General features: G+C 32.1%; 2 protein-coding genes across 2 annotated transcripts in view; one reads left to right on the plus strand and one right to left on the minus strand.

Moving 5' to 3' along the window:
* Window positions 1–1,752, minus strand: part of LOC139525395 (DDB1- and CUL4-associated factor 8-like) — a 26,251-nt gene extending 24,499 nt beyond the window's left edge. The window contains exon 1 of the mRNA XM_071320712.1: window positions 1,425–1,752. The gene's annotated coding sequence lies outside the window, so the exon portion shown is untranslated. The remainder of the gene's footprint in view (window positions 1–1,424) is intronic.
* On the plus strand, window positions 1,722–19,153 carry LOC139525394 (hormone-sensitive lipase-like). The gene is made up of 9 exons (XM_071320710.1): window positions 1,722–2,332; window positions 5,934–6,089; window positions 6,895–6,972; window positions 7,820–7,999; window positions 9,280–9,387; window positions 10,974–11,118; window positions 11,426–11,644; window positions 12,814–13,778; window positions 14,255–19,153. Exons 1-9 carry the CDS (start codon window positions 1,811–1,813, stop codon window positions 14,444–14,446), a joined length of 2,565 nt encoding a protein of 854 aa, XP_071176811.1. The 5' UTR covers window positions 1,722–1,810; the 3' UTR covers window positions 14,447–19,153.
* Window positions 19,154–20,258: the final 1,105 nt, after the last annotated feature.

Genomic DNA, 20,258 nt, shown 5'->3' on the forward strand with positions numbered 1-20,258 from the left:
TCCACTTTTTTAATTTTAAACACTGCTCGTGTTTCAGCAGTATGCTAATATGCTTTTAAGAAGACAATCATCCTTTGCAGCAGCACGGCTTCGTGTCGGACCATCGGATTGTTGGACTATCGGACTGTCGGACTATCGGACTGTCGTACTACTGGACTGTCGGAATTTCAGGGTGTCGGATTATAGCTACGCTCCCGATAACATGACATCAAAAGCAAACCAGTCCCTTGGATTTATTCGTAGAAACCTAAAAATAGCATCACCGAAAGTTAAAGCTCACGCATATAAAGCTCTTGTCCGACCAAAATTAGAGTACTGCTCAACAATTTGGGACCCACATCAAAAACAGCAAATTTCACAAATCGAAAAAGTTCAAAGAAGAGCAGCACGCTTCTCATGCAACCGCTTCCATAACACCAGCTCAGTTACTGAAATGATGACAGACCTAAATAGGTGGTACCAACTCGAAATTAGGCGTTTACGATACAGACTTGTTTTCTTTTACAAAATTATACATGAAATTGTTGCAGTCCCTACACATAACCTTTTGATCCCACTAGACAATAGAACCAGACATAGCAAACCACACTCATTTAGGAAAATACAAACATCCAAAGACAGTTATAAATATTCATTTTATCCACGAACTGTTATAAATTGGAATCATCTGCCACAACAAATAGTATCATGCAGTACAGTACAGGGATTCAAGAGTATGATCTCAGAATCTGCTCTCATCCCCATATTCTATCCCTAACTATAAACGTATTTACACTTTGGGTATTTAGCTGAATCTTGCCTCCGAATGACCTTAGATTTACTCTGAATCACCTTTTGACGTCAAGCAACAATCACTTTTAAATTGTGACGTCAAATATTTTAAATTATGATGTCAAAGTTTACGGGAACCTGTGTGATTTTACGTAATGGCGGACAAATTTGCATACAAGTGTAAATACGTCTATTCTGTTATCAAATGTATATAGTTTTATCACAATTCATTTTTTCAAATGTAAATACGTTATGTTGATTTTTTGATTTTGTTATTTTTGATTCTTGTTGCTAAAGTGTAAATTATAAATTTTATAGTCGACGCCCGACGAATAATCTTCAATAATTGAAGGATCGCTAGAAACCTAAAGAAGAAGATAACTCCTATAAAATTTCTGAACTAAAGTGAAGTAAAAAAGAATCAAATAATAATGCATATCATACTTTAACTTAATCTAATTTATAGTGAAGGGAAGGGATCTAAAGATGTTTTCCTGTACATTATTTACAAGTGTGATAAACTTTGTTGGGTCAGCATGATCAAGGATGACTGAAAATTATTGAAAGTTGTCAACAAAACAATTTTGTGAAAAAAAATGTCTATTTACGACGATAAAACTTGGCAATTATTAATTATGTTGTTTGTCACTGACATGTAAGACTGTATCTGTATGGTTGAAGCTATGCTTGTTTTAAAGCAGACTTGATAGTTCAGAGCTGTCAAAGTCTGTTTCTTTTTCCACAATCAGCTGTGTTTTTCTCTCTCTCCTTCTTTGATGAATGATAAACTGCCTTTTGATTGGTTCCTACGTATGTTTAGAAAGGTATTTAAATTTGTACAGAATAAAATAGTATTAATCGTTTATGTATTATCACAAAACATATTAATTTCTTACTATTTATAAAGTTTTGAATAAAATTGTTTATTTTTGTTTTCCTGGTCATTTGCTGCTGTGCTGAATCATGGACGAATTTGTCAACAACCTGTCAAAACAAATCTGAACTTTGGACTCGTGACCTGTTGTTTTAAGGATAAACAATGTTTTCAACGCTTCTAAGAGATCTTCGAGCTCATGCTATTAACAACATTGAATATTATCAGAATGGAACCACGACATCAACGTCATTATTTCACAAATCTTTTAGTCTCATGCATGAACATCTGGATAGGGGGATTCAACCCTCCATAGAAGAAATCACCCCTCGTTTGGCTGATTATGATTTATCCCCAGATATTCATGCCAACGGTTACCGAAGTTTGATCAAAGTTGTTCACAAATGTTGCCTTCATCTTTTACAGTTATCTCGACACATTTCAAATAATAGAACTTCCCTGTTCTTCCGTGGCCACCACTATTCAAAGGAACTTGAAGCTTATGTTTCAGTTTTGGGACAACTTAGAGCTAGTTTACATTATGCCAATAAGCTTATTCCTTTCTGTGATCAAGGATGTCTTTTTGCTAATGAAGCCTATCTTGATAATGAAGTTGCTGAAAATTTATTGAAGGATGTAGAACGATTAAGTCAGGACTGTTTCTATGGAAGATGTCTAGGTTTTCAGGTATAAAAATATTTTATGTTTCTCTAAAAGTTTAAATTTGATGCTTGTCCATTTGTCAGAGTGCCTGTTCAAGTAATAAGCTTTTCTGAAAGGACATTAATTAGGGCCCCGCCGACGGCGGGTCGCCCTATAGTGATCAGTCTGTCCGTCCGTCCGTCTGTCCGTCCGTCCGTCCGTCCGTAACACTTCCGTGTCCGCTCCATATCTAGAGAACCGTTATGATTTCATACTTAATACTTAACATGATTATTAACCAACACCAGAGGGTGTGTCATGTTGTATGTACAACTTCCTAGGTCAAAGGTCAAGGTCAAAAACTTTGGTTTCAGTTGACAACCCTGTGTCCTGTGGTGAAGATCGTGACCGCTCCATATCTAGATAACCATTATGATTTCAAAGTTTATACTTGACATCCATTTTAACAACCACCAGAGGGTGTGTCATGATGTATGTACAACTTCCTAGGTCAAAGGTCAAGGTCAAAAACTTTGGTTTCGAGTTGACAATCCTGTGTCCTGTGGTGAAGATCGTGTCCGCTCCATATCTAGATAATCGTTATGATTTCAAAGTATATACTTGTCATACATTTTAACCACCACCAGAGGGCGTGTCATGATGTATGTACAACTTCCTAGGTCAAAGGTCAACGTCAAAAAAACTTTGGTTTCAGTTGACAACCCTGTGTCCTGTGGTGAAGATTGTGTCCGCTCTATATCTTGAAAACCGTTATGATTTCAAATATTATACTTGACATCTATTTTAACCAACACCAGAGGGTGTGTCATGATATATGTACCACTTCCTAGGTCAAAGGTCTGTCTGTCTGTTGGTCTGTCCATCGCTAACAAATTTGATCCACATTATATTTTGAGAGGACAGCTGTTATTATTTCATACTTTATACCTGACAAACATTTTCAACTTAACATATATATTAACCAACACAAGAGAATGTGTCATAATGTATGCATCCTAGGTCTAAGATCAGTCTGTCGGTCTGTCCATCTGTTCGTTGTTCTTAACAAATTGTGTCCGCTCTACCTCTCGAGAACCATTAATATTTCATACTTTATACTTGGTGGGTCATAATATATTGAAGGCATAATTCTAAAAATATGTGACAAATATCAATTGGGCAGCACCTTTAAACATATTGTTCAAACATCAATCCATATATCCAGAAGTCACCTTAGAGTAGTAAACAATGAGTTCACATCATGCAGTCATATCACTATTATACTATGAAAGTAAGATGAGAATATTTATCAGTTTTAACTTAAAATCTTAGATCAAAATCACACATGAGACTATGTAATAACTTCAAATAATGCTTCATATCAGATTATCCATACAACTTATTTACCCCACGTTATTGACAGCGGGGCCCACAGAGATGGCTCCCATCTCAATGATATCTAGTTAATGATAATTCATTTTGAATCAATAGGTGCAAACTAGTCAGCCTAGAGACAACTCGGACCGTCAATAAGAAAACTTTGAGCGTCTACAGGTTTAGTCATGTTAGTATAAAATTAGGCTCATGACAAAATTAATGATCAAAAAGTATGTGTCTGATGAAAGTTTTGAAGCCGATTTTGAGTATACAAATAACTCAACTCAGATGTCTATATGAAGAGACGTCAGTCGTCTATATGGGTTTGTCTATATATAAAGACAATTGGGTGTTGTTCCCAAGTATTATCACTTTCTTGATAAACTTAAGTACTAGTAGAATAATCAAATTTACATTACTGATCATGCTGATTGTTGATTAAATTCAATGATTATGACAAAATGAATAATTTTATTAACGGATTAATTTATTCTGTTCATTGAATTAATGAAGATTTTATTCAAAATGTAGAATCACTATAATGAAGTAGCCTAGGGTTAGAATAATTCTTTTCATTTTATTTTATGAAATGATGTCAATCTTTTCCATCGGCATTTAAGCGGGTGTGCCGACCACCTTCTTTTCAAAGCCGACCACCTTTCCATTTTAGGAGGTGGTCGGCTTTTTTTTCAAATTCTGGATTTTTTCTGGGTCCGCATCGTAAAAATTTAAATACTAATCGCGCCTCACAGATTTGTTTTCATTGACAAAAATGGCAGATCGTCAAATTTCAATGTTTTCTTTTATTAATCGGGGGAATGGAAAGTCAGATGATGGTGATAAGGAAAATTCTAAGCCATATAAGTCAACTAAAACGGATAGTTGTATTGAAATTGGTGAAATTGAAAAAAAGTATCAAAACAACAGAAAAGGCATACAAGCGATCGCGAAGATAAACAGGTCGGGAACAATCCCCAAATGAGGGATGTCCCTTAAGTGAGGGACTGTCCCTCAGGCAATGGGTCATATTACTGTTGAAGAAAAGAAAAAGAAAAACTTTGATTTTTTTAACTTATAAAGGGGGAAAATCGTTTTATTTGGTACATCTTTTCTTAAAGAGAGTCCCATTATTTTTAATGTCCATCAGTCCAGAAATAAATATGTGCTCATTTATATGTCTTTAAATGTACCCCTCATAAAAGGGATAGTCATTACATTGAGAGGTTACCCCTCATTTGAGGGGTGGTGATAATTATGATAAGGACTTTAAATGGCTAATCGTCACAGAAGGATATTACTGTTCTGTGTGCCAAAATACAGCACTAAAGCGAGGAACAGGACAGAAACTTTGTTCGATAGGCCATGCATTCGCAGGAGGGAGTCCTGCAAAAGCCATCATGATATCTGCTATCCGAGATGCACAAAACTAATTTGTCAAATCATTTAATGAAAGGCTAGCAGTGATAGCAGAAGAATGGTTCAATTCCATTAAATGTGAATACAAAACTTATCCTTCTTTTTTTGTGACCCCAACCCACAGTAAAAAAAAATCAACCCTGTTGAAAATTTAAAAAAAAAATCACCCAGTTGCAAGAGTTTTTTTCAAAACACCCACCTTACCTTAGTGAAAAAGGGAGAACACTGGATGTTATTAGTTTTGTTACAATTCCTTCATAAGTAAACACCAGGAGTATATACTAGCTTGAACTTTCTAATGTCAAACATGGTTTAGACAATAATATATGACTAAATTTTTATTTTACATTTGTAGCCTCAATGTAGGAGACTACATATATATACGTATTGCTAAATTGTAAAAAAAAGAATCTACTGAAAAAATTCTTATTTATAAAAAACATGAAAAATGAAATATAACATGTATAAAAATCAATTTTGGCAAAACTTAATTAATTGGAAGCTTTTGAGGCACTAGCAAAAGAAATGTATCACATTATTTTTTCTAAATGTAAAGTTTTCATCAACCGATAATTTCACACTCCTCTGACATCATTCATACAAAAATAAGTGATGTCAAGACATTGTCATTGACATCACATCAAAGCAACTCGTATAAGGTTGGAAGCCACACCCTTTGAAAATTGCCTAGCTGGAACATTGAACTCGGGATCGAACAACACTGATAGTAAACTCATGCGCGACACACTTTCAAAACTGAACATAGGTAGCTGCACATACAAATACAATAAAAAATTTAAAAAAACCTAATTAAAGTACATGTAGTTCATGAAATTAGCATTTTTACTTTTAGTTTTGTGAGTCAATGATAAAACCTTTACATGGAGTTGGTGTTGCCATGGCATCATTTAGTGATGGATACCAAAATGAATCACATTTGTTACAACTGACAACAGCTTTGTTCAATAGTGGAAAATACTTCTTAGACCCAGACCTAAGAGCACAAAGAGTAAGTACACGTATGCATGCATTTACAAATGTTAACATGTGTACTTCATTAATATTGATACAGTAGACTAAATTTAAACGATATTTGAATGTATGCAACTTTTATTCATACTTTCAATGAATAGGTAAAGATCATAAAATTGAGAATGGAAATGGGGAATGTGTCAAAGAGACAACAACCCGACCAAATAAAAAACAACAGCAGAGGGTCACCAACAGGTCTTCAATGTAGCGAGAAATTCCTGCACCCGGAGGCGTCCTTCAGCTGGCCCCTAAACAAATATATACTAGTCCAGTGATAATGAACGCCATACTAATTTCCAAATTGTACACAAGAAACTAAAATTAAAATAATACAAGACTAACAAAGGCCATACATACTAAGTACAATTGTAATACAATGCTTGCAAAGACTGTTGGGAAATCATTTTAGAAAATTAAAATAATATAGTTTATGAATTTGTTTGTACATGTATGAATAATACATTTTGTAGGAGATCATGCCCATGTCTTCCTACAGTCCGACATCAAGGGAAGTAATTTAAGTCACAGATACTCATTTTGCTGCTTAGAAAGATTTTTATATTTTCATTGATTGGATATGCCAGGGTAAAAGATAATGAAAGCAAAAGAAATATAAAGTTGAGAATGGAAATTAGGAATATGCCAAAGAGACAACAACCGGATCAAAGAACAGATAACAACCAAAGGCCACCAATTGGCATTGTACATGTTTAAAGAATGACATAATTGTGAGCATAAAAACCCTATGGAGAATTAAACATAATGTTTTCTAACTGTTTTAGGTTGTTGATGTCACTAGAACAGCAGATATAAGTTTCTGTAAAGCTTTCTGGTCCATACCTGAGTCAGATTTTATGCAGGTTTGTAATATATTGTTTTGCAGTTGTGTTAGTTCATGTACTAAATATTTTTAAAAAAAAGAGGAGAAAAATAGGTAGGATTATCAGCTTGTTTAAACCAAAGAATTTATTAATGTAACACATATTTTCGTTCTACCCTAAGCTTGAAGCATTTCGCAGTTGTAGCAAAGCAATTTTTTCAAAAGGGCCATATAGTCTAGACTTGTCAATTCTTCAAACATTTGTCTAGATAGAATATTGAAATAGATCATTACAAATATTTCTTATTATAAAGAAAATATGTGTACAAGTATTTCACATATTCTGAGTGTAACCTTCAGAATCCATCAATTATGTTATTTATGTTATGTACGAAGTGTAATACTACCAAATCATGGTACGTCACATCCGGTTGTATACGAAAGTAGGTCTAAAAAAATATTCCCTTGAATTAGACAAATGTAGGTAATTAATCCTACATTTTATTGCAGTAAAAACATTTCTGTGTCATAAACATATGTCTTGGACTTGGGTATTTCAAAACACCATTATTTTTTTATTTGGGATTTCTATACTTTACTCATGCCAAGTATTCCTTTATTTGAAACAAATATAAATTCTCAAATTTTTTTGAAAAAGTGCAAATTTAACAAAGACTAATAGGGGAAAATCAATGGTGGTATTACACCTACAAATGATGTTCATGGATGCATGATGGTAGACACTGTTTCAGTAAAGCTTTTTGACTGAATGAGTGTATCACTTATTAGATTCTTAATTATTTGTTGTTTTAACTTAATCATTTCATAATACATTTGTACATGTATAAAGGTTGGTTTGTTCATTAGATTTTAACATTTCGTTGTAGTTGTCACATCTTGCATGTCCAAGAGTTCATGTAAATGAAGTTATTACAATTCAACCAGGACCATTTGAGATGAATTGTCACAACAGTGTGGAAACAGTTGTCATAACACCTCCATGTGCCTACACAGGACCAGGCAATATCAAAATGAGACTGTTCTCAAATCATTGGAGAGAAGGACAGGTTAGTATTCACTGTAACAGTATGGAAACATAACACCAACATATGCTAACTCAGGGCCAGACAAAAACCCCAACTAGATCCTTCTTAAATCACTGGAGAGCAGGCATGTCAAAATAAATTGTAAAAGTTTGGAAGCATAAAACCAACAATGCAACATATGCCTCCACAGGGCCAAGGAAAATCCAAATGAGACCCTTTTCAAATCATTTGAAAGAATGACATGTCAGGAAACATAACACCAACATCTGCCACTGTTTCCATTAATTTTATTTAATTTGTTGTTTCTTTTTTATTACATCAATCATCCCAATTTTTTTTTTAACATCCATATTATGATCTTGAGTTTAAGGGTATAAGATTTTCAGAAAAAAATTAAACATTTATTTTTCATTACAAATTTTATTAATTACCTTCAGTAGTTGTTACTTTATCATATGGTACAAAAATCATTCCAAAAAAATCATTCCGTGTTGGCCCCAGGTGACTTTTAAAATGTAGATATCATTGAAAAAGCTCCAAATTATCTCCCTTTGGTGCAAAAATGCCATTTTTTGGCATTAAAATTGAAATATCTTTTTTAACTCATCAGTGACCTTTATTTTTATGCCCCACCTACGATAGTAGAGGGGCATTATGTTTTCTGGTCTGTGCGTCCGTTCGTCCGTCCGTCCATTCCTTCGTTCGTTCGTCCGTCTGTCCCGCTTCAGGTTAAAGTTTTTGGTCGCGGTAGTTTTTAATGAAGTTGAAGTCCAATCGACTTCAAACTTGGTACAAATGTTCCCTATGATATGATCTTTCTAATTTTAATGCCAAATTAGAGCTTTTACCCCAATTTCACGGTCCACTGAACATAGAAAATGATAGTGCGAGTGGGGCATTCGTGTACTGAGGACACATTCTTGTTTACTGTTGTTTTTGAATAAGCTGTACATTAACTAAATAACTGTAAAATTTAAGCGATTTCTGTAATTTAGTTCTTTTTTTATTTCGATATTACCGCTATTTCTCCTATTAGTTCAACAGAAAAAAAGGACATTAACAAAAATGTATGCTTTTTTAGAAGGCAGATTGTGAGCGTAAATGAACGGTGACCCCATTTTTTTATTTCATTTTTCAATAAGGTATAAGATAAAGTTCATTTATAGAAAAATATAGCGAAATCCTATATTAAATAAAAAAAATGATTTAGACCCGCGAGCCCCCTTAAGCAAAATTTAACCGTTGTTGTTGCTTTATTTAGCTATAGAGTGTCAATGTTTAAACATACTTTTTTTTAACAGAAAGTTCCACATACAAAGATGAAGAAGAAACCAAACCCCAAATCTTCAGGATTAGTTCTACATTGTCATGGTGGAGGATTTGTAGCACAGTCTTCAAGGTCACATGAGGTATAGAACTTGGGCAAAATAAAAACATCCTAAATAAGAAATTAACCAGTCCAGGATAAATTTTAGCATCTTTGTTTTATGCAGTTTATGAGGCCGTCCTAAGAAAAGTTATCAGTTCATAATAAATTACACCACTTCTTTAATAAGCATCTCTGTTTTGTGCAGTTTATGATGCAATCATGACCCTGAATAATGCTTGATACTGACCCTGAAGTCAGTCAACAGAAATCTAACAGGATAGTTATTACATGTCACTTTAAGTACCCATTACAACTGCTATTGATAACATAAACAGTACCAATTTAATGCAACAGATGAGCAGGTCAACAAATAATGTCTTCAGTGATGCTAGAGGCCAAAATATTTAGATATCTAACATCTAATACAAATGTTGAACTGAAGACAGACTAAACAGGCTGGTCTATGGCAGTCTTTTTTAAGAATTCATAAATAATAAATCAATTACTGAAACAGTTAAATCATTCACTATTTATATTTTATGTAGGTAAATATGAAGGACTTACAATAACTGTTCTGCAATATGTGATTCGTTGATTGTTTTGTAGGTATATTTGAGGCAATGGGCCAAGGATTTGGATGTACCTATATTATCTATTGTTTTGTAGGTATGTTTGAGACAATGGGCCAAGGATTTGGATGTACCTATATTATCTATTGTTTTGTAGGTATATTTGAGGCAATGGGCCAAGGATTTGGATGTACCTATATTATCTATTGTTTTGTAGGTATATTTGAGACAATGGGCCAAGGATTTGGATGTACCTATATTATCTATTGTTTTGTAGGTATATTTGAGACAATGGGCCAAGGATTTGGATGTACCTATATTATCTATTGTTTTGTAGGTATATTTGAGACAATGGGCCAAGGATTTGGATGTACCTATATTATCTATTGTTTTGTAGGTATATTTGAGACAATGGGCCAAGGATTTGGATGTACCTATATTATCTATTGTTTTGTAGGTATATTTGAGGCAATGGGCCAAGGATTTGGATGTACCTATATTATCTATTGTTTTGTAGGTATATTTGAGACAATGGGCCAAGGATTTGGATGTACCTATATTATCTATTGTTTTGTAGGTATATTTGAGGCAATGGGCCAAGGATTTGGATGTACCTATATTATCTATTGTGTTGTAGGTATATTTGAGACAATGGGCCAAGGATTTGGATGTACCTATATTATCTATTGTTTTGTAGGTATATTTGAGGCAATGGGCCAAGGATTTGGATGTACCTATATTATCTATTGTTTTTTAGGTATATTTGAGACAATGGGCCAAGGATTTGGATGTACCTATATTATCTATTGTTTTGTAGGTATATTTGAGACAATGGGCCAAAGATTTGGATGTACCTATATTATCTATTGTTTTGTAGGTATATTTGAGGCAATGGGCCAAGGATTTGGATGTACCTATATTATCTATTGTTTTGTAGGTATATTTGAGACAATGGGCCAAAGATTTGGATGTACCTATATTATCTATTGTTTTGTAGGTATATTTGAGACAATGGGCCAAAGATTTGGATGTACCTATATTATCTATTGTTTTGTAGGTATATTTGAGACAATGGGCCAAGGATTTGGATGTACCTATATTATCTATTGACTATTCATTGGCTCCTGAGTACCCTTTCCCTAGAGCTTTAGAAGAATGTTTCTATGCATATGCTTGGGCACTGGAGAATTCAGAGCTTCTAGGTACATATATTACATTTTCTAATTATATATATATCAGCTTTATTTCAGAACTGACACATAATATTCTAAATATTTCATCTGGAAAAATATCTTTAAAAAAATATTATCTGCCATTAGAATAAGATTTTTGAATGATATTGAGTTCTCAAGTATTAAACTGCTGACGTCAAGTTTTCAAAAAAAAAGTCTCAGTATTCTTTCATTTATTGGTCAACTCCTTCTATTTTTAGTATTATTGATGTTTAATGGTTGGTTACATTTAAAGACGTGATTCATCTTACATGCAAGTACCTTTATAACATTTTAGGCTGGACAGGTGAGAGGATATGTTTTGCTGGAGATAGTGCTGGTGGTAACCTGATGATGGCCACAGCAATCAGAGCCGCATCCTTCCAGATCAGGGTACCAGATGGAATCATGGCAGCTTATACACCATTCATGGTCAGATATACACCTTCACCATCAAGGATGATGGGATTAATGGATCCCTTACTTCCTATGGGGATACTTACTAGGTGTTTAGCAGGTAAATAATAACACACAGGATGACGAGAATGAAGGTTTACAATGCACTAGCTTCAGACTTATATTTCATTAAACAATTATAAATGTAAGGTCTTTTATAAGCAATTATATTGAGAATAACACAGCTCTTAATAGACTGTAGAACCATTAATTTTCATGGGGTTAAAGTTTAGTGGTTTTGTCTGTATTTAAGATTTCATGGGGATTTAATTTTGTAGTTTCCAGTTAATGCAAGTGATATTATATGTAGGTTAAATTTTCCTGGGGTTTTTAATTTCGTCGATATATTCTTTTCACAAAATAAATGAAATTAAATTCTCAACGAAAATTTCTGCTTTTTACAATATATAGATTTATGACAAGAGTTATGTTTAACAGTCACTGCTAACTTTCCTGTATAAAGTTAATTAGTTAAATAAAGGCAACAGAAGTATACCCCTGTTCAATAGTCATAACTTGATTAAGTGAATACAAACTAAAACGAGGGAAACACATCAACTATAAAAGGAAAACAACAGAACAACAGAAACACTAACAAAAGCCAAAGTACATAGAAACAGACTATTTGATAAAAACAGTAAACAAAGATGTGAAAAAAAAGATACATGTATAAGACAAGTTTTTCTCAATATTGATATTTGCTACAGTCAAGTAACAGGAGTCAGTTTCACAAAAAAAATTACGACTAAGATTGATCGTAAGTATACTGATTTGTTCAAGACTTATGACTTATCTAAGTTGTAAGATTTTTAGTGAAACCTATTCCAGAACAATACTTAAAATAACAACAGATGAATGGAGAAATGAGTTTGAATTAAAGATGGTGTTTTGTTGTTTGCATGTTGTGGCATATCATTATGTTTTTATGAAAACAAAACAAGCTTTTTCCGGAAATATTTGAATCTCAATTTAGATGCCTACTTCCTGTTTTCTTACATTTTGAATTATGAGTTGGTGTATGCTTAGCATGGCATCAGTTGCATTTCTTGTTTTTATTTGAGATATTAAGTCAAAGAACTAAATTCATTAAGCAACCTACATGATTGCAATAGGAGATAAATTGACAAGCCATGGCATGATACTTTTGTTACCATTGTAACCTGTGGCAGTAATCTTAAAAAATAATGAATACTTTGTGACTAAATTGTCATTGATTTCATTTGTTTACAGCATATGCTGGGGTGTCCACATGTTTTTCACCAAAAGATGACAAATGGGTTATAGTAGAATACAAGAAGAGTGACCACTCGTTTGAAGATTGTGAAAAATCTACAAAGGGGGATAACTCTCCAACAGATACTTCAGCATCAAGCTCATTACGTAACTCTGCAATGGATACTTTGACATCTAGTTCTGAAATGGAAAGCAACAGTGGAACGGAATCATGTTTTGAAGAAGTTGAAATTGACAATGGACAGGTACCGATACCTCCAATAAATGACGAAACTACTGAAAAAGAGGATGTAAAAAGTGAAGAAAGTTTTGAAGTTTTGACTGTTTCAAAAGAAGCTATAGGAACTCCTGATTCAACGGACTCACAGTTTTCAGTAGAAGATTTTGATTCAGAAGGTGCTGATCATAGTACTTCCCAGAATGTAAATGTCAATGATTCTGAACAAAATGGTGCTGTAATGGAACTGTCAGAACTAAAAATTGGAACGAACTCTGTAGAAAATGGTTCTGTTAATGAGCTATCACAGGATAATGTTGTAATGAGTCCTATGGAAGATGGTGCTTTTAATGAACAAACTCTCTCAAAGGATATGATTGGTCAGTCAGATAGTGTTTCTGGTCAGAGTAACAAACATAAAAAGTTAGCTAGAGTCAGCAAAGGGATTTCAAAACAAGCATCTGTTGATTTACCAAAGGAAGTGTGTCAATCTGTTCCTCCCCGTCAGAGCATGACATCTCGGTCAAAAACATTTGATTGTGGTGTCCAAGGTGATTCAGATTCCAGTTTTGTTACAAATTGTACTGGAACATTGAACTTTGTGCCCCTGAGAGCTGCCAAACATCACATTCAACATAGTCCTTTGACAGCATTTCGTCATCTACCTATTGTGAAGAATCCATACATGTCTCCATTGTTAGCGTCAGAGGAGTTGTTGAAAGATTTGCCTCCTGTTTATCTTGTCGTAAGTTTATTTCATAGTACAAATTTTTGAAACACTATGATGTTTTGCAAGTAGGATACATAGGAAATAAAATTAAAGGAGAAGTATTTTCTTTCCATTGACTCACATCCAATGTAAACAGCCTGGTTCAGGAGTAAGCTGCCATCTAATTCACAAGTTGTGTTCAATGATTGATCAATAAACTAAAAAATCATGTTCACATATGTTTATACAATTATCATGCATGTCATAGACATACACGTGCAACACACTTCTGATTAATGGCTGAAACATCAAAAATTGAAAATTTGGTTAAATAAAACTTGAAACAGAATTTTGAGACAGATTAACATATTTTACAAATGATGTCCAACTGTTTCAATTTTTTTTGTATTTTCTTAATCATGTTAATATTGAATTGTGTATTTGAAATTTCCACACTTACTTGTATACCTAATGATGTCATATTATTAATTGCACTATTATTCTAATTTTAGGCCTGCCATTTGGATCCTCTTTTGGATGATTCTGTTTCATTTGCTAAAAAGCTGAGAGATCTCAATAAGAAAGTTGACCTTCACCTTATTGATGATTTACCTCATGGATTTCTAAACTTTTCAATGGTCAGTAAGGAGGCCAGATTAGCATCTGATATATGTGTCAGTAAAATAATGAGTGTTCTTGGATAATCAATGAAGTATGACTGTTCTTTGATGCGAAGGGTTCACAGGAAACCAGTGACATACTCACATAGGACTGTTCCTGAGTGAAAAACCATGGCATTGTTGTTAAATATTGTCTTTCACTAATTTATTGTTTAAAAATTGTGATATAAATTGTTGATATTTATGTTATAGTTATTGCCTTATAAAATGGCACTGTTACATGTAGTCTGTTTAGTGAAGTTAAAATTTAAATTAAATGCACACTTTGTAATTGTTGTGATACATGTACACAGCATTTTATTTTTTTAAGAAATTTTAAAGTTCTAGAATAAATCACAATAAATTAGATAAAAGAGTTATAAAATTCAAGTTCACTATTTTATTATAACATTTTGGCTCTTAATTTTTTTTTTTATTTCAAGCTGGTGTTATTTGTCACATCGAGGCAAATTTAGTAGTACATGTACAAAGAGGTTGTATCTGAGATACACTCTCTTGTTACAAAAATGTATTAAAATAATCAATGATCTATAAATATTATGTTTTTTTACAGATCTTTTATTTTAAAAGAATATATGCTAAATGTCATGTTAAGTGTAATTGATTACAGATCTGAAATTTACTTTAATGATGATATTACATCTATAATACCAGGGTCTTAACTTGGTTTAGATATTTTGAGTTTTCCAGTGTTTTGGCCAAGAAAGCACATTAATCAATGGAGAACAAAATTGACCTCTTAACTTCTATTTTATTGTTATCTTTCATATTGTTTTAGGATTCTGAACACAATGAAGCTTTGAACAAATTATATACTTTACAAATAAATATGAAATACTACACCAAAAGTTCTGAGTGCAATAACAAAACAGAGCAATGCATGTTATGTATGTTTTGATAATAATATAATGTCTTCATTGTTAAATTAGTCAAATTGGTGTTCATTTAAAATACTGTTTGAATTGTGTGATTATGAAATATATAATTTAATTTATAAAATGTTTTTTTAATGTAAAAATATTTAGGAACACTTCCATGTTGGTAGCCTGCTTACCTTCAAAGACTGTGCTCTACATTGTTAATACAATGCATTAAGTTTGAAGATGGCCAGTCATACATTAAATATATATATCATTATATAGATATTTACTCAGGTGGAGAGTATAATTTTGTAAACAAATTCATTGAAAATCAAATATATTTTTCCTTCAATAAAAAAAATTATGGCCCCTTTTGATATGCCGTAGCAAATATAAGACAAACATAAACTTGAGTTTATATTTCAATGTTGGTCAAAACACATACAAGTTCTAATAACTTTATGAAATGGAATTCTACTGTCTTATCAATATGTAGGGTTTCAGTGTTTAAAAAGCTTGACTTTTGTATTTTTCCCTGCTTTCAGTGTTTTTAAGAAGCTTGTATTTTGTATTTTCCTGGCTTTCAATATTAAAGAAGCTTGTATTTTGTATTTCTAAGCTTTCAATATTAGTATTAAAGAAGCATGTATTTTGTATATTCATATATAATGTATTCATAGCTGTCATTGTTTACACAGCTCTTCTTTGGATGCCACTGTTTAAGATGCTTGTATTTTGTATTTTCTCCAGATTTCAGTGTAAGCTATGGTTGTAAATTGTATTTTGTATTATCCTAGCTTTACCGGTTAAAAAAGCCTGTATTAATATATTTTTCTATTTTTCAGTATTAAATGAGCATGCATTTGTATTTTCCTAGCTTTCAGTGTTAAATGTGTGTATACATGTGTACTTGTGGTTTTGTATTTTTTTAGCTTTCAATGTTGAGGAAGCTTGTGTTTTGTATTTTTTTTAGCTTTCAATGTTGAGGAAGCTTGTGTTTTGTATTTTTTTAGCTTTCAATGTTGAGGAAGCTTGTGTTTTGTATTTTTTTAGCTTTCAATGTTGAGGAAGCTTGTGTTTTGTATTTTCCTAATTTTCAGTGCTGTTTATTATACCTACCTCAACTGAAACAGAGTAAAAAGTGTTCACACTATCAATATTAAATATCTCTTTCCTTTGTATTTAAAATTAGCAATACAAGGATAATGTTTAGTATTGATAATTATGTTGTTTCCCTTTTAAGCTCATCTGGTCCTAGTATGAGCCAATGTCCTTACTAGTTGTCTATTGTCTTTTTGCATCATCCTTCATCTGCTAACTAAAAAAATGTTCTCGGAAACCACAGGACCAATTCAAACCAAACTTGGCCACAATCATTATTTGAGTATGTAAGTAAATAAAAGGTGTGTCTGATTATGATTCCTGTTAGCTAACATGGCTAAAGATAGAACAAAAGGTTAAAATGCAACAATTTTTATTATCAAATTAATCTTATAAATAGAGATTATTATTCAAAAGTAGAAATGTTTGGAATGACAATGTCAAGATTTACTTACTGTTTATTTTAATAAGTTTTTTTAAAGGAGCGATTGCTGTTAAATGACAAATTTTAATTAGATTTTTCGAAGGTCTTTCAGCAGCCAATAGCTATTGTGAATTAATTTATGAAGTTTTCAACCAATGCTTTTCAAATTTTCTATTGATAACAAAAAGAAGGTCAAATTTGACATTTTCTATTTCCACTTTTACTGTTCAGCACATACGATCTTGGATAGATTTAACAACAAGGACAGAACTTAGCAAATCAAGTAGCAAGCCAAAAATTGTCATACATAAGAATAGATCAATGTCCTATTAAGGTCAACCATGGTTACATTTATTCTAAATTGGTATTTGGGATGTGCACACTGTCATGGTGCTAATTTATTTCAATGAGCATATCTTAAGTTTCTTCCACTGATGATGATGTTTGTAATCATTTAATATAGTTTGTGTTGTTAACAAGATATATTAAAGAGGAAGTTCAAAAAGATTCAGATCTAAATAATGACAGAGTATAAACATTGAAACAAACTGCCTTTCCTTTTCCTATCAATTGCTAATTTACTTCACCTGATAATATCTATCTACCCTTTATATTATCTGCAAAAGGCATATTGTACTTAAAGTTTACTATTTTTACATATAGGTTTAAACACTGCCTCATTGACCATTATAGTTTTTGATAAAATTAAACATGTTCCCATTTCATCAGTTATGATAATACTGTAAATTCAGTTTTTTGCTGTCATTATAATTATTCCTGTTCAACAACAGACAAAAGTGTTAGATTCAAGTATTATGATTTTACGAAAGGCTTTATTCAAATTATGCTGTTCAAATACCTGTTGTGTTGCCATTTTTGCAAAACCAAAAAACAAAAATTACTGAATTTACAGTTTTATTATTAAAAATACCCAACATTTCCATTTTGTATGATTTTTGGCAGTTAGCCTAAGAAGCTTAATGTTTATATTGTATTGGTTATTGCTTGTAGGTTAATTTCTTGAAGTAACAGAAACCTTTGTTTTTATCTCGCTGTGAGTTATTCCAAGGTTAATATATACAATGCATGTGTTATGAATTCATGGAGAAATGTTTGCTCATTGTTTTGCCAATCATTGCCATACACAATTGTCTACCATTTTATCAGTGCTGTCTATTGTCTTCCTTAGTACAATATTAATTTTAATTTGTTCAGTTTTACCATAATTTTAATTTTGTAACTTGATTCAAACCTCCCCCTATATAGCTCAATCATTGCCAGACTTACAAATCTGTAACCATATCAGTGCTTTCCAATTGTCTTCCCCAAAACAACTTGAATAGTAATTCATTCATATTACAAATTTCTTTAAAAACAATTTTATATTGTAGCTTCCTGTGATTTTTAACCAAACCCCCTTTTTTCTTTGTAATGGGTGTAGATATTGAGCTGGTTTTGATTATAAGGTTATAGATATATAATGTATAATGGTTAGTCGAAAATCAAGTTTGCATATGAATTGACATCATTATGACCCTTTGAAAATTGTACCTGTCTGAACCTTTTGGTTGTATATTAATGCTGTTGATTACATACTTTTGACTACAGAGTTCTTCCAGTCATTCCACAGGATTGAGCTTTGTTGATGTGGATAGCATACTTTTCAGTATGAAGTTTATTTCTCCACAATACAGGCCAATAGTTTGATCTGTTGTGAAAAAATGTTGATCATAATTTTTCATTGTTTTTTTACTTAACATGATATTTGTATCATGTTGGATATATATGCATCATTGCCGCCATATTTTTGGGGTGTTCATGACAAAAATGTAACATGCCTCAATGGTTATTTAAAAATTCCACTCGAGTCGGATAAAACCTAGTCATGCATTACATTTTTTATAATATCCTAAAATAAATGAAACGATTTTTGATGCAATTAAAAGCAAAAGCAATATGACACGAAAATAGAAACACTACAATATACCAGAATATTTTCATACCATATTATTCATTGGATGTTTTTAAAGGTTTTTACATTTTTATGGATAATGATATTTATTTAATGTATAAATAAGATATATATGAATGAGGTCAGAAAAGCAGTGAATATTTTCTGGTCTTTAATTTCTCCCATGTGCAATTACTAGTTAAATGTATACCATATTTTGATTAATTACAATATGTTGATTATAAGTATTGTTTAATTTGTTATATCATTTTTATGTTGACTTTTCACTTGTGTTCTGAACAAAACTGGATTGCAGTAGCAAATTCAGAAATCATTATTTCTGAGGAATTCATTTTTAAAAATAATGCAAATAATAATAAAAAAATTATATAAAATGTTGTTTTGTAGTTTGTCCCTATCAAAATATGTTCCCTTCAATTGTTGTTCTGCTCTGCAGTAATTATCATGTTGACCAAAGCAATTTCCAGGAATTTAGATTTAATGACAGTCATTTGATTCATGGGATGTTGTATTAAATTTCAGAGGAATCATTTGGAACAGTTTACAAAAATTTCTGGCAGATGTTTTTTTTTTGTTTGCTTGATACTTTTCTCCAATACTACTTAGAGAATCACTTCATATGGTGAGCAGCTTGACAATTATGTGTTTTATAGTGTCTGTAATACACCTACTTCATGTTTTGGTACGGTTAGCACAACAAGTGATTCATTCTAATATTGCAAAGTAATACCTAGATGGTTTCTTGTTTTGAAAAAGAGGAGAAATCAAATAAGTTTCATGGTATACAATAAAAATATAGTGTATCACAAAGGTTGCATTGAACTGGATCTAAACGCAAAGATCATACAAATCAGTAATAGATTGAGATATAATTGATCTACTAAACCAAATTTTTGCTTTTAAAACTGTATTTGACTAGGTATAACAAGAAAATGGAAAGTTTCTAATCTGAAAGGAAAATCAAAAGCTCAAACATATTAAACGAAAGGATAACAACTGTCATATTCCTCACTTAGTGCCGGTACATATATTATCTTATTTAAATTGAACTGGGTTTTATAGCTAACTTGTAGGACAGTTGAATGAAATCGATTATATTGACATCAATGTGTGAACAAACCAAACAGACAATAAATAAAAATGTCGAAATAGGGATACAGCTGTGAACATTGTGTTATAATGTAACCACTATAAAACAAACAAATATGGCAACATAGAAAAAACCAAAAGGCGTATAGACAAAGCAATGTATACATGTAAGTACCGAGCAACAGTAAAAGTAATAATTTACAAAAACAAACTCAAGAACACTATAGCACGATATTAATATGAGAATCAACGTCGCTACCTAGAATCTCCATTTCAAGACCATCGTGTATTGTTTGTGAAGATGATACAAAATATCAATCAGCAAGGTCTTCATATCTTCAGATGAAAAAAAAACCTCGAAAAGTTGTTTGACATAAATGTGGTTTATCT

This window comes from Mytilus edulis, chromosome 5 (assembly GCF_963676685.1).
Source record: "Mytilus edulis chromosome 5, xbMytEdul2.2, whole genome shotgun sequence".
Lineage (NCBI taxonomy): Eukaryota > Metazoa > Mollusca > Bivalvia > Mytilida > Mytilidae > Mytilus > Mytilus edulis.

What these genes read in the sequence shown, in the direction of transcription:
- LOC139525394 (XM_071320710.1), top strand. Translation starts at nt 1,811, where the DNA reads ATGTTTTCAACGCTTCTAAGAGATCTTCGAGCTCATGCTATTAACAAC. An exon ending in CAGACCTAAGAGCACAAAGA is followed by an intron (nt 6,090 to 6,894) that starts GTAAGTACACGT and finishes TAACTGTTTTAG; the next exon opens with GTTGTTGATGTCACTAGAAC. An exon ending in ATCATTGGAGAGAAGGACAG is followed by an intron (nt 8,000 to 9,279) that starts GTTAGTATTCAC and finishes TTTTTTTAACAG; the next exon opens with AAAGTTCCACATACAAAGAT.